The following is a 14312-nucleotide window of genomic DNA, read 5'->3' as shown; positions in this document are numbered from 1 at the left end:
CCCACACTAGGAAGTGAGGAGGTGCCTGGTGTTGGCAGCATGTGACTTTGGAAAGGGTGGACAGGGCACCTCCATTGTCTTGGCCTGCTCAGCACCCCTCCTACTCTTGTCCCTTGTAGCCTGTCATTTTCTTTTCTCCAGACAGCTCTCCCTTCCTTAGTTTGGGTGGCCGTGACCTCCATGCCCCTCTAGGGATGGGCACGTGTGCAAGTTTAAATGGTCATCACAGTGAGTGGTTCAGGGACGTGACCACATACAGGCCAGTGAGGAGCAGGCTCAGGACTTTGCTGGAACCACTGAAAAAGGGACAGTCACCGTGGGTGCTGTTAGTGGTCTTTTTGCCACCCAAGCAGAAGGGCCTACCTAAAAAAGGGAATCAAAACTGGGGGGTGGGGACTTCCCTGGTGGTCCAGTAGCTAAGACTCTATGCTCCCAATGCAGAGGACCCAGGTTCAATCCCTGGTCAGGGAACTAGATCCTGCATGCTGAAACTAAGACCTGGTGTAGCCAAATAAGTAAATAAAGAAAAATAGATACTAAAACAAAACAAAAATAAACAACTTGACCTGGGGCCAACCACATGGAAAGCATTATGTCTAGACTTTTACACTCCATGAGCCAACAAATTCTCCTTGTGGCTGAAGTTAGTTTGAGTTGGGTTTCTGACTTTTGCTACTGAAAAAGTCCACCAGCATTTGATAAGGTTGTTCCAAGTCTTGACTGCAGTCTCAATTTCCCTCTTTGTTAGATGGGGATAATCATACTTATATTTCACAAAGTGACTTAAGGTTTTTATCTAAAATACAGAGACCCTGGTAGATGCCCTGTAAATGTCAGTTCCCCGTCACATTTAGGTGGCATGTAAAGCCGAGACGATCATCCTAAATTTTCCTTCCTCATCCCAGAGAGACCTGCCAGCCACCATGCCTACTGTGTAGAGGAAAAGGATACTGTAGAGCATTCTGTTTTTGTTTTTGTTTTTCCTGCTGTGTTTTCATTCTCATGGTGAGGACGGCGAGGGGCAGAGTGTCTTGGGTGGGGATCTCTTCATCCAGGGGGCATTCAACTAGTCAGGTGTCATGTAACCTGCCATGAGGCAGGTGTCATGCCAACAAAGACTGTGTATGACTCGGGGGAGAAAGTGGATAGGGACACAGAAACAGTTCAGTTCAGTCACTTAGTTGTGTCCGACTCTGCGACTACAGCACGCCAGGCCTCCCTGTCCATCACCAACTCCCCGAGTTTGCTCAAACTCATGTCCATTGAGTCAGTGATGCCATCCAACCATGTCATCCTCTGTTGTCCCCTTCCCCTCCCATCTTCAAACTTTTCCAGCATCAGGGGCTTTTCAAATGAGTTCTTCACATCAGGTGGCCAAAGTATTGGAGTTTCAGCTTCAACACCAGTCCTTCCAATGAATATTCAGGACTGATTTCCTTTAGGATTGACTGGTTAGATCTCCTTGCAGTCCAAGGGACTCTAAGAGTCTTCTCCAACCCCACAGTTAAAAAGCATCAATTCTTTGGCGCTCAACTTTTTTTATACTCCAACTCTCACATCCATACATGAATACTGGAAAAACCATAGCCTTGACTAGACAGACCTTTGTTGACAAAGTAATGTCTCTGCTTTTTAATATGCTGTCTAGGTATGGTCACAAACCATGCAAGCATTCAGTCTTGGGAGAGGCTGGGCGCACTAACCACCTGCAGTTCTCAAAGGCACCACACGGTGTCCTCAGAGAGGCAGGCGTAAGCTTTGAGCGGCAGGGGACTGACTCCACCCAATTTTCCTGGGAAGGGCAGTTTCTAGAAAAGAAAAAGGTACCTCTGTGCCTCCCTCCTGGGCCCCCAGCCCCAAGTCTCCTCTAGGGTTCCCAGGCAGCAGTGGCAAAATTCCTGCATGCCCCCACTTTGCCTCTCACACCTGTGTGACCTCAGGCAGGCAGTCAACCTACTCTGAGCCCCAGCCTCTCCGGAGTGATTCCACAACAAGTGGGCCAAGAGAAAACGGGGCCACACAGAGCCCGGTGGACTGGGTGTCTTGCTTATTTGAGCAGAGTGGCTCCTGCTCTGTTTGTGGGCCTATGAGGCAAACGGTCCTCACCAGGCCTGGGACTCTGGCTGACCTCATTGCCTGGGCCCTGCTGGGGGTCTGGACTGAGTGGGAATGAAGGATACATACCACAGCAGCTTTGGAGCCTGGAAACAATATCTCTGTTTATTCAGGTGACATCTGCTCTCCTGAGCATTCTGACAAGTGGCTTACAGGTTGAAGGCCCCCTCACCCCCAAATCATGTGTCTCCCCTTGCTGGCTTGCAGAGGTCCCAGACTTCAAGCCAGGCCCCTGAGGCCTACTGAGCTTCAGCCCTTTGTCTTGTCTCTTGATCTCAGAGCGTTCCGGGGCAAAGCCTGCCTGCTGCCAAGCTCTTCAGAGCCTAGGGCCGCAGCCCGGTCACTTCTTAAGGTCCTCTTTTTGGAGAAGCAAGGAATACCTCCGAAGCCGGGTCCAGTGCTCTTCCTCTTTCACCTTGTACTTTGCCAGGTTCTGAATACTGTGGGACAGGCCATTGATGAGGGGAACTTGCTTTGTACCACATCCCCCCCATTCTCTATTCCCCCCCACCCAACCCCCCACCCAGGGCTCCTAGGTCCCCAGGGCAGACCCTGACCACCCTGGGCTGATATGAGAAACTCCCCAAATGACACATCTGCTTCCTGTCTGTGTTCTCAGGACTCAGCCTGGTGCACAGAAGGTACCTGAATCAGCTTTGCAGAAGGAATAATACGAGGGATGGAAGGTGAATTTATGAACTAAAAGTCTATTTGCAGGACCAACATTAAATACATCCGAATGCCACTAGTTACGTGGAACATCTCGTGAGCACGTACTAGTGACCAGCACTGGGGGAAGCGTTGGCAAGATCAAAGTGACTAAAACAGCTGCCCTCTCCCCCACCACAGTTTAGTGAGGTGATCAGTCACTAAGTCATATCCGACTCTTTGCGACCCCATGGACTGTAGCCCGCCAGACTCCTCTGTCCACGGAATTTCCCAGGCAAGAATATTGGAATGGGTTGCCATTTCCTATTCCAGGGGATCTTCCTGATCCAGGGATCAAACTCTTGTCTCTTGCTGTCTCCTGCATTGGCAGGCAGATTCTTTACCACTAGCACCACCTGGGAAGCCCAGTTTAGTGAGGTGACAAGAGGAAAAGAACATTAGTAACAGGAGGCATTTAAAAGCAATAGAATAAAACTAGAGAAGAGCACTTCCTGCCTGGGGAATGCCCCCAGAGAATAGGATTTCTGAGTTGAGTCTTTAAAAAAAAAAATAAATGCACAGTCAGTGTGGCAGAATCAGAGAAGCCCAGGGTCACCCTTCAGGCTGCATGCAGACCTGGCCATGGGGAGCAGGCAGAAGAGAGGTGACCGTCCTTCTGGGGAGGGGTGCGGGCTGCTGCCAGCTTTCTACCTCGGGCGCCTGAGTAAGCGGACAACGTTTAAAAGCTTAGAGCAAGTGGGAAGAGGGACACTTCTGGGGGAAAGACAAGGACCACAGGTTTGGGTATGTTCTGCGGCTCTGCCAGTCGGACAGCCACATCGAGATGTCTGGTACTCAGTGCATTAAAGCATTTTTTTTTTTTAATGTAAGTAACCTATGCTTTGCTTAAAAAAAAAAATCAAAGGATTCAAAAGTGGGTATACAATTAAAAGTAAACCTCCTTCTCACCTCAGACGCTTATTTTCTGTTCCCGAAGAAACTGTAATGAATGGCTCCTTGTAAATCCTTGAAAACCGTTCAGACACACAAGTGCAGGCATGCATATCATCTCTCCTTTTAAACTTAAAAGAAAGACTGCAACACACTGCCTGCCTTTCTCACTGAAAATGTATCCTGGCGGTTGCTTCCTGGCAACACTCAGATCTGCCTCTTTCTCTTTCCCTATTGACGACCCTTGGAGTTTCCAGTCCCCGTGTGTGGGGTGTGTGTGGGAGTCGGTGGGCAGGGGACAGGCAGAGGGTGTGCAGGCCTTGGCCCCTCGCAGCTCGTGTGCAGACCCAGCTCCTTCACTTAGAAGCTGGTGACCCTGGACCGGCGAGTTGACCTCTGCCAGCCTTAGCTTCCTGGCTGTAGGGGATAAAGTTAACCCTAGTAAGAAACAAGATGTGCCTCAAAGTACTGAGCATAGTACCTGGTACACTGCAGGTGCTCAGGAAAGGTTAATTCTTTTCATTTTTTAAAATTGAAGACTAGTTGATTTACAATGTTGTGTGAATTACTGCTGAGCAGCAAAGTGATTCAGTTACATACCACCTGTCAGCAAAGCCTGGGGGACGGAGGGGGAAACATCCCACTCCACAACTTCTGTTTGGCTAAACAGGCAACCAAAATTACTCCTAACCAAAGACAAATCAGGCAAAATGATTTACAACGTATTAACAAAGAACTCTTTAAAATCAAAAGAAAATGAGGACTTCCTTGGTGGCCCAGGGGCTAAGACTTCCCGCACCAAGTGCAGGGGGCCCGTGTTCGATCCCTGGTCAGAGAACCAGATCCCACGTGCCGCAGTTAAGACCTGGCAGAGCCATATACATAAATAAATTAAAAAGAACTCAGCCATGAGAAAGAAAGCCAGATCAATTTACAGAAGGAGACAGAGAAACATAGAATAGATATAACATAAAGATGCTCAACCTCCTTAATTTCCAAATTGAAAGAGTTATGAACTATGAGTTTTGTACCTCATTTCTTGGCCAGTCTGGGGAGGGGCTAAGGACGCAGGGTGAATCTGCCCTTTCAGATGTACCTCCCCTGTAACTCTGAAAGCCCACCTCCAATTCATCCCACAGAAATACTAGGAAAAACTCACAAAAATGACTGTGGGAGGATGTTGGCTGGGAAATGGGGCCAGAGTGACCCCCGTGGTGGAGTCTGCTGTGGGCTGGGGCACAGATGGGGGAAGAGGGCTCAGGAGTGGGGTGTAGTCACTGGGAGTGTGGCTCTGGGCGGAGGAGGAATAGGCGGCTCAGAACTGGGAAGGCGCTGGCTTGTTTCCTAACTTGGGAATGCAGTGGGGACACATGCCTGTGATTAAGACCCTGGAGGGAAGAGGTCACCGACCCGATGGACAGGAAGGTCTGGGTGCCTGGGGGAGGAGATAGCCGTGGGTATAAGCAGGAGGCCACTTTCTCTGAATCAGGAGGGAGACAGGGAGTGAGGGTGGGGGTGACCTGGGTGAGAGGGCAGCCAAGGTCCTGGGTGCTCTGGGAAGTGGGAGGCAAGTTTATCCACCAAGGGCACCACAGAGGTGTGGGGAGCGCGTGGAAGCTGGGCGGGTGGCTCTCATGGCACCAGCGCCCTTCCCTTTGGCTGAGCACCGGCGCTCAGCAGTGAGGAGGGACCCGGGAGGATGCCTGCCCCTCTGAGGCTAGGTACTGACTGTCCCTGGGGACAGCCCTCCCTGGAGCTCCAGACACCCTCCCTCCACCACCAGGCAAAGAAAGGGTTTTCCTTCCCCATGATGGCATAACAAATATGACTGCATTCTATTGTTTTGAAGCCATGTGTGTGCATCCAACTTCCAAAAAGATGGGCTGTCCATCTGCAAAGTGGGAGAGCAGATGGAACATCTGTAAGGCCTCAGGCAAGACCTCTGAATTCCAGTAGCCTTACAGCCTACACACGTGGGATCTATGGGTCTATAAATAATTTTCCAGAAGTTTGTCCCTCTGTTTCTCGAGAAAAGCAGAACTTCCCTGGTGGTGCAGTAGTTAAGAGTTTGCCTGCCAATGCAGGGGACACGGATTCAATCCCTGGCCTGGGGAGATTCCACATGCCGCGGGGCAGCTAAAGCCCATGTGCCACAGCTACTGAAGCCTGTGTGCCCTGGAGGCTAGCACTGCAGCTGGAGAGAAGCCCCTACTCGCTACAACTAAAGAAAGCCTGAGTACAGCAACAAAGACCCAGCTCAGCCAAAGTAAAATAAATATATTAATTAATCAATTAATAATAATAAAAGAAAGGCAAAGGAAGGTTAGGACAGGCCCACAATTTCCCTCCTAGGGACAGTGAAGACGGGGCAGTGGGAGTATTCTTCCTCCACCCTAAAGGGAAATCTCATCTGGGGTTCACATGGGATCTGCCCAACCCTTCGCCAAGCGGGTGTGTGCCCTGTGGACGTGAGACTGTTGGGTCAGCCCAGAAGCCCACCTTCTGCTTGGCTACAGGGAATTAAAGGGGCATGGAAGGAAGAAAGAGGGGTGAGGAGTTGTTTCTAGCAGCTTCCTGTGTCCTAAAATTTCTGTCTTGTGATCAAAAGTCTGACCCAGCCGAGACGGCAGACCTGCCATCAGGGAGTGGAACCAGATGGGAATGGTGCCCTGGAGGCCCAGGAGGAATGGGACAGAAGCCAGGCCTGTGGAGGGGGCGGGGGTGGCGTACTGGGTGCTACCTGGCCTTCTTCCCAAGTCCAAAAGGCATGCTTCAGTTTCACACTGGCTATTTATAAAAGTCCCAAGTGCACATTTTGCAAAAACACTTTGGACAGACTGTCTTAAGTTTGAACTCTGAGTCTATTGCCTCATAGATCCATTGCCTTAAAGTTTCACCTAGTTTTAGGGCCAAGGGAAACTGTTTCAGTCACAAGGAGTAAACAGAGACCAAAAAAATGATTAAAATCCTTGGACATATTTATGTCCAAGAAAATGAGAATAAAATGTTAAAGACAGAATCTAGGTTATGGGAATATAAATGCTTACCCACTTTTTTTCGGAACTAAGGTCTATTTAACATAATAAAGTATTGGAGGCAGGATACTCTTTGGAAAAGCCCCAGACGTCAGACCTCAGAGCAAGCAGAATGGGGAAAGTGGAGGCGTTAGTCGCTCAGTCATGTCCGACTCTTTGCGACCCTATGGATGTAGCCTGTCAGGCTCCTCTGTCCACGGGATTTTTCAGGCAAGGGTACTGGAGTGGGTTTGCCATTCCCTTCTTCAGGGGACCTTCCCAACCCAGGGATCGAACCTGGGTCTCCTGCACTGCAGGCAGATTCTTTACTGTCTGAGCCACCAGGGAGCAGGAAATGCCTTGACTAAATCAGTGTTTCCTAATTTATCTCTGGGACCTCGAGGGAAATGATTGAATCCTGTGATCAGGCCCAAGTAAATGTCCCTTCAAGCTGAGCTGCCCCAACCACACCATGCAACCCCTCCTGGCTCCTGCTGGGTCCTTGGACCGAGGGAGCACCTCCCTGAGCTTTTCCCTTCCCCAAGCTCCCACTGCTCTTTCAGCCCTGAGCCCTACACCTGGCCCCTCAGCCCCCCACCTGGTCAGCCATGCTGACTCCGGCCCACTTCCCAGCAGAAGGTTCCCTGGGAGGCAGGCCCTTCCACCCCACCCGGCTTCTGCAGTCGCTCCTGGGGAGGGGCTGGGGTGTGGGACCTAGGAGCTAAGATGTGTTGATAAAGGAAGAGACATGGTTGGGAAGGGGAGATAGAGGAACGCCTTCTATACCCGATGGGGGCCAGGATGGGTCTCTGGAGACTGGAGGGGGTCAGGGCAGAAGGGACTGCCTTCTTAAGAGAGCAGACCCAGCCATGGAGGAGTGGGGAAGGATATTATAGACACCCTTCCCATGGAAATTTATGTACATAGACATTAAAAACCAGAGCAACAAGGAAGTTTTTCTTAAAAAGTCATTAAGTTGTATTCTGGAGTGACACAAAGCCAGATGAAAAAAGTGAACATGATCTCAACATAGTAAAAATGCTAATGATAAAATCTTAAGGAAATTTACTGATGCATTAATGGCAGCGCTGGGATCTGGGGGTGATATTAATTTAAATAATAAATTATTATTTAATTTAATAAATAAATTAAATTTTCTTTATTGTCCTGTTTCCCAAATTTCTATAAGTGCACATATATATATATATAAAGCTTAGAAGACTGAGCACTGAAGAATTGATGCTTTCAAACTGTGGTGCTGGAGAAGACTCTGGAGAGTTCCTTGGACTACACAGAGATCCAACCAGTCAATCCTAAAGGAAATCAGCCCTGAATATTCATTGGAAGGACTGATGCTGAAGCTGAAGCTTCAATACTTTGGCCACCTGATGCAAAGAACTGACTCACTGGAAGTGAATCTGATGCTGGGAAAGATTGAGGCCACAAGGCGAAGGGGGCAACAGAGGATGAGATGGCATCACCAACTCAATGGACATGAGTTTGAACAAACTCTGGGAGATGGTGAAGGCAGGGAAGCCTGTGTGCTGCAGTCCAAGGGGTTGCAAAGAGTCAGACACGACTGAGCATCTGAACAACATAAAACTGAGAAATAACGAGTAACATTTTTTCAGTGGGTAATTACTCTGTTATGGTAGTAGAGCTACATGAGAAGCAAACTTATCAGGCTAAGCAGGGTTAGTTAAGCGATGTCTGAGTGGTAATGTCCACCTGCGCCCTGACTGAGGGAGGAAATGGTCAGGGACTAAGGCATCCTGAGTTGCTCAGGTCCTCGGCTGTCAGGCAGGAGGTGAGCTGCCCGGAGCTGGAGCCACTGGCCTCTGGTCCCTTCCCACTGGGAGGGCAGTCAGTTGGCTTTTGGGTGAAGTAGGAAGGCACACCCTTCCTAGGCTAGTGAAAGAAGGGAGTTAGAGAGGACAGAAAGGGGAACATGCTCATTAAACAACTTCTCTGAGCCTTATCAAGCAAGAGCACCAGGAAGCTCCACAGCATGACTCTCAACCCAGGAGAATGGCCCCACTACAGCCATGACCTGACCTCATTCTCTCGACTTTTTTTAAGCCATTGTTTGAAATTTTCCAAAAACATCCGTATGTTGGGTAGAAAAGTTGCAAATAGGAAAAATACAAAGAAAAAACATCACACATGCTTCATTATCCAATATAATGTTGTGGATGGATTAGAAGAGACCCCAGCTGGACTTCTCCAGAGATCCAGTGGTTAAGAATCTGCCTGCCAATGCAGGGGACACAGATTTGGTCCCTGGTCAGGGGAGATTCCACATGCCTCAGAGCAACTAAGCCCGCGGGCTTCAACTACTGAGCACTCACTCTAGAGCCCGGGATTGCAGCTACTGAAGCCCGTGCGCTTGGAGCCCGGGCTCCACCGCGAGAGAAGCCACGGCAATGAGACACCCTCACACCGCAACTAGAGAAAGTCCCGTGTGTAGCAATGAAGACCCAGCGCAGCCAAACATAAATAAGTAAATAAATGAAATTAAAAAAAAAAGAGAGACCCCTGCTTTCTCAGAATGGACTGAGTACCATTAATGATGCTTTTATAGCAGGAAGGAACACAAGCAGAGTCCCCCTGGGGCTGGGGGTTACAGACAGGGAAAGAGGAGAGGTGTATCACGTAATTGTTTATATGGATGATGGAGAAAGGAAAGGGGGCTCAGACAAGGGGCTGGCAAACATTTTCTCTACAAGGCCAGCTAGGAAATGATTTAGGCTTTGTGGGTCAGAGCGTCTCTGCTGCAGCTGCTCAGCGCCTCTGTAACTCTTACATACGCAGATGAGACATAAAGCGGTGGGTGTGGTGTCTTCCAGTGAAACTCTATTCACAAAAACAGGCAGTAGGCCAAATTTGGCTGTAGTTTGCCAACCCCTGTCTTAGATGACTGTGTCTGATAATCCAAATATACTTAAAAAAAAAAAGAATTGAAAAAGCAACAAGAAAAAGACAGCCTTGACAGGAAGAAAACACCAACTTGAAGCCTTTCTTTTCTACCGGCCTGAATTCTTTTCTCCTTTTCTTCCAACCTGAGTGGGATTTAAATGCCGAAAAGGATCTTGTGATCAAGCAAACCACTTATTCCATGGTCCAGAGACTACCCCCGGTACAGAGACCCAGAACTTCACCTCTTTTGGAAGAATTTCTCGCATCTCTCCTCCAGGGGCAGCGCCTGGGCAAATGTTGGGTGGGCCAATATGCTAGCTTGAGGAATGGTGCAGTTTCTTGAGAAGTTTTGTAGGAGTGGGTAGTCCTCAAAATTAAAATAGAAAATAGAATTTGGGATGTCTTCTGCTTTGCTGGCAGATCCAATTTCATCTGGATGGTCTCCTGGGATGAAACAGGAATGTGGTGTTCTGTTCTAGTGATTACCTTTTCTGTGCGCCTTGCGGTGAGGGTGGGTGCGAGGGGGCTGCTCTCTGCTTACAAAGCCTGGATCACTGGGTTTGGGCTAAGAGGGGATCACTTGATCTGGAGGAGCAGGAGTCCAGACGGGAGACTTGCCCAGCATTTTATCTAAGCGCCAGTGAGGACTGAGCGGCAGTGTCCTGGCCTGCGGGGGCTGGGATAAGGAGTGGGGAGGAGACTGGACAGGGTCACCCTGTGCTCTATGCAAGGACTGAGAGAGTTGGAGGTGGTCAGCAGGCCACAGGTCTGGGCGGCAGCCCTCACGGGCCCCCTCCGTACCTCGGAGCAGGAAACACGGGTGGTGTAAAGACACGACAAACACTGGGTTCCAGGGGGCTGCCAGGGAGTAGGATCTGGGGAGAGCAAAGGAGCAGACGATTTGCGACTTGGCCACGTCCATGAGGAACACAGAGCCATCTCTGGAAAAGGTCAGCACCTGGGGAGCAAAGAGATGGTGAGTGGGGACTTCTCCAGTCTGTCACTCATCCCAGTGTGAAATAAGAAAAGCAGCTAGAAATAAAAAACAAAGGGGGAATTTATTCACCCTTGGGCACCCAGCCTCTGGATCCAGCTGGAGCTGTTCGGCGGGCAGCAGGAAAGCGGCGTCTGCTCCTGTGGAGCTGCCGGCAGCAGCGGTAAAGAAGCCGCCTGCCAGGGCTCACCTGTCTTCCCCACTGAACTGGGAGCTCCATGAGGGCAAGGGCTTTCTCCTCCCAATCTGTGCCCAGCACACAACAGGCCTTCAGCAGAGATTTTTGGGAAGGAATAATGAACACATTCACTAAAGAAGAATGAGGGGCCTGAGGAACCTACCATGCCAGGTAAGGCTTGGACCGGGGCCACGGCACAGATGGCTTCATCCAGGTACTTCACTGGCCTGTATTAAACAGACACACAGACATCCAGACTGTGGGAGTTTTCAAGTTTTGCCGTCCTCTCCTAGGCATATACCTATATCCAATACAGACAAGTTCTTCTCTAGAAGCATCAGGATGTATGTCAGAGATGTTCATAGGAGCAAAAACTGGGAACCATCTAAATATCCATTGCTAGGAGAGTGCTTAGGTAATTGTGTTACATTATATGATGGGATACTATATAGCAATGAAAATAAAAGAGCTGGAGCTGCACACGACATGTACCATTCTCCTGAACAATACTGCAAAGCAAGTCACAGAATAAATGGCAGTAGAAAACAAATTGGAGAATACACAGAATATGATCCCATTAGCAAGTTCCCTAAAATATGCACAGCTGGAGTGTATATGGCTTGGAGATACAGTCGTATGAATGTGGTTAATTCTTGAAGGAAAACAAAGAGATGATGAATTTAGGAAAACAGTGGGGTATATTTTTTTTGAAAAAAAATTAGACATAATATTTAGCAGTAACTCCCATTTTAAAAAAGGTGGAGTCTATTATACAGAGTGAAGTAAGTCAGAAAGAGAAAAACAAATATTGTATATTAATGCATATATGTGGAATTAAAAAGATGGTCTGGTGAACCTATTTACAGGGCAGCAATGGAGACACAAAGAGAACAGACTTGTGACACAGGCTGGGGCAGGAGAGGGCGGGAGAATGGAGAGGTTTGCATGGACACATATACACTAGCGTATGTAAAATAGATAGCCACTGGGAGTTTGCTGTATGACTCAGGGAACTCAAACCGAGGCTCTCTGACAACCTAGAGGGGTGGGATGGAATGGGAGGTGGGAGGGAGGCTCAAGAGGGAGGGGACATATGTAAACCTATGGCTGATCCACGTTGACGTATGGCAGAAACCAACACAATACTGTAATTATCCTTCAATTAAAAATAAATAAATCAAGGGGAAAAATGTGGAGTCTGCTTTTCCACTGCTTAAATGTGGGCATGGCCAGATGACATGCTGTGTCCAGTGTAACACAAGCAGTGCACAGGGCTTGGAAAACATCAGTGAGCCTCGATGGCGGCTGGGAGCCCTGAGGTTTACTGAGGAGCCTGGGACAGCCTGCAGGAGAGGCTGCAAGGAGGAGTGCCTTGGCCACCAGCTGCCAGCTGCCTGTATGTGAGTAAGGCCCGCTAGTCGGCCCCTCACCCATGGGCATCTGTGAGAGTCAAGGCAAGCCCAGAGCAGGGATTGTCCAACTGAGCCCAGCCCCAAGTGCTGACCTACAGCATCAGAGGTTAAGTGGTGACTGTTTCCTTAAGTCGCTAAATTGTGGAGTAGTTTGTTATATGCAGCAATAGATAATTAAAATCAACCCTGAATATTCATTGGAAGGACTGATGCTGAGGCCGAAGCTCCAATACTTTGGCCACCTAATGTGAAAAGCTGACTCACTGGAAAAGACCCTGATGCTGGAAAAGATTGAGGGCAGGAGGAGAAGGGGACAACAGAGGATGAGACGGTTGGATGGCATCATGGACTCAATGGACATGACTTTGAGCAAACTCTGAGAGATGGTGAAGGACAGAGAAGCCTGGTATGCTGCAGTCCGTGGGGTTGTAGAGAGTTAGACACAATTTAGTGACTGAACAACAACCACTTTTGAAGTGGAGGAGAGAAGGATGTGATCCAGGAGAGGCACACAGAGAGCCTTAACTGAATTGGAGATGATCTATTTCTTAAGCTTGGTGATGGGGACAGTGGAGTTCCCACCCCCGCCCCATATGTACGCTAAATACACACCCTCACACATACTATACAGGTTATTTGCATGCATAAAATATTTCACAGTTTAAAAGAGGCCTTTGAAGAAACTGACTACAAACAATATTTTGGCAAAAACAACCCTCTTCTTGGTCACATGGGATAGGAAAGATGTCATTTGTGCCAACACACAATTTATATACATAGAACTCATATATATATCTCCACACGTATGCTGCTTCTGCTGCTAAGTTGCTTCAGTCATGTCCAACTGTGTGCGACCCAATAGACGGCAGCCCACCAGGCTCCCCCATTCCTGGGATTCTCCAGGCAAGAACACTGGAGTGGGTTGCCATTTCCTTCTCCAATGCATGAAAGTGAAAAGTGAAAGTGAAGTTGCTCAGTCGTGTCCGACTCTTAGTGACTCCATGGACTGCAGCCCACCACGCTCCTCCGCCCATGGGATTTTCCAGGCAAGAATACTGGAGTGGGTTGCTATTGTCTTCTCTGAATGTATGCTGCTGCTGCTAAGTCATTTCAGTCGTGTCCGACTCTGTGCGACCCCATAGGCAGCAGCCCACTAGGCTCCTCTGTCCCTGGGATTCTCCAGGCAAGAATACTGGAGTAGGTTGCCATTTCCTTCTCCACTCTGAATGTATAGGGTTGGCCAAAAAGTTCATTTGGGTTTTTCCATAAAATACAGAAAATAAACCCAAACGAACTTTTCGGCCAACCCAATAAAAGACTTTAGTAATTCTGAGAAGCTCACTGAGACAGTGATGACCAGAGGGAAAGTGAACTCTAGTCTGAGAGGTTGTTTCAGTTTCTTACTATTAAACAGGGCGGTATGTCTGGCAGATCATGTACCCCGCCCTCCCCCCAACCACCCACCTCTCCACCAGCAGACTGATGGTGGAGTTCTGGATCCCCGAGGCCGTCACCAGATGGAGAGACGCGTCTGTACACAGCACCACGCATTTCATGTGGCATTTCACTGAGCCCTCCGGATACACATTCTGTCCTTTGTGGACTAGGAAGTATTTCAGGAAGTGGATGCTTTGGCAGAAGCACTTTTCAGGAAGAGCAACAACTCCAAGAGTGAGTCCTGGAGGAAGGGAGGGCACGAGTAGGTCAGGCAAGGGGCAGAGGGAGGCAGCCATGGGCGCGAGGTCTGTGACCAGCGAGTGTGTGAGGGACAGGAGGCAAAACCAAGCACTGAGGGGCTTCCCTGGTGGTCCAGTGGCTAAGAACCCACCTTCCAGGGCAGGGGATGCGGGGTTTGATCCCTGGTTGGGGAACTAAGATCCCACAGCCCGCGGGGAAACTAAGCGCGCGCGCCACAACTAGAGAAGCCTGTGTGCTGCAGTAAAGACCCAGAAGAACCAGAAGAAAAACCAAACGAAACCCAGGCAGCGAGCATCCTTCGAAGTGAAGGCAGCCTGTCCACTAGGCTGTCAGTGTTTTAACTAACATTTCCTACAGAAAGGAATTCATAGCCAACGCCCACGGGG

General features: G+C 49.1%; 1 protein-coding gene across 1 annotated transcript in view; it reads right to left on the bottom strand.

Moving 5' to 3' along the window:
* Positions 1–2234: 2234 nt before the first annotated feature.
* WDR93 (WD repeat domain 93) overlaps positions 2235–14312 on the bottom strand; it is a 52523-nt gene continuing 40445 nt past the window's right edge. Inside the window, exons 13-17 of the mRNA XM_010841028.1 lie at positions 13693–13921; positions 10980–11043; positions 10446–10602; positions 9887–10088; positions 2235–2555 (exon numbers count right to left, since the gene is read on the bottom strand). Of these exons, the coding sequence (XP_010839330.1) occupies positions 2456–2555; positions 9887–10088; positions 10446–10602; positions 10980–11043; positions 13693–13921 (752 nt within the window). The 3' untranslated portion in view covers positions 2235–2455. The remainder of the gene's footprint in view (positions 2556–9886; positions 10089–10445; positions 10603–10979; positions 11044–13692; positions 13922–14312) is intronic.

The sequence above is a fragment of the Bison bison genome, unplaced genomic scaffold, assembly GCF_000754665.1.
Source record: "Bison bison bison isolate TAMUID 2011002044 unplaced genomic scaffold, Bison_UMD1.0 scf7180017864155, whole genome shotgun sequence".
NCBI lineage: Eukaryota > Metazoa > Chordata > Mammalia > Artiodactyla > Bovidae > Bison > Bison bison.
The sequence above is the reverse complement of the archived record's forward strand: the minus strand, read 5'-3'. Positions and strand labels throughout refer to the sequence as shown.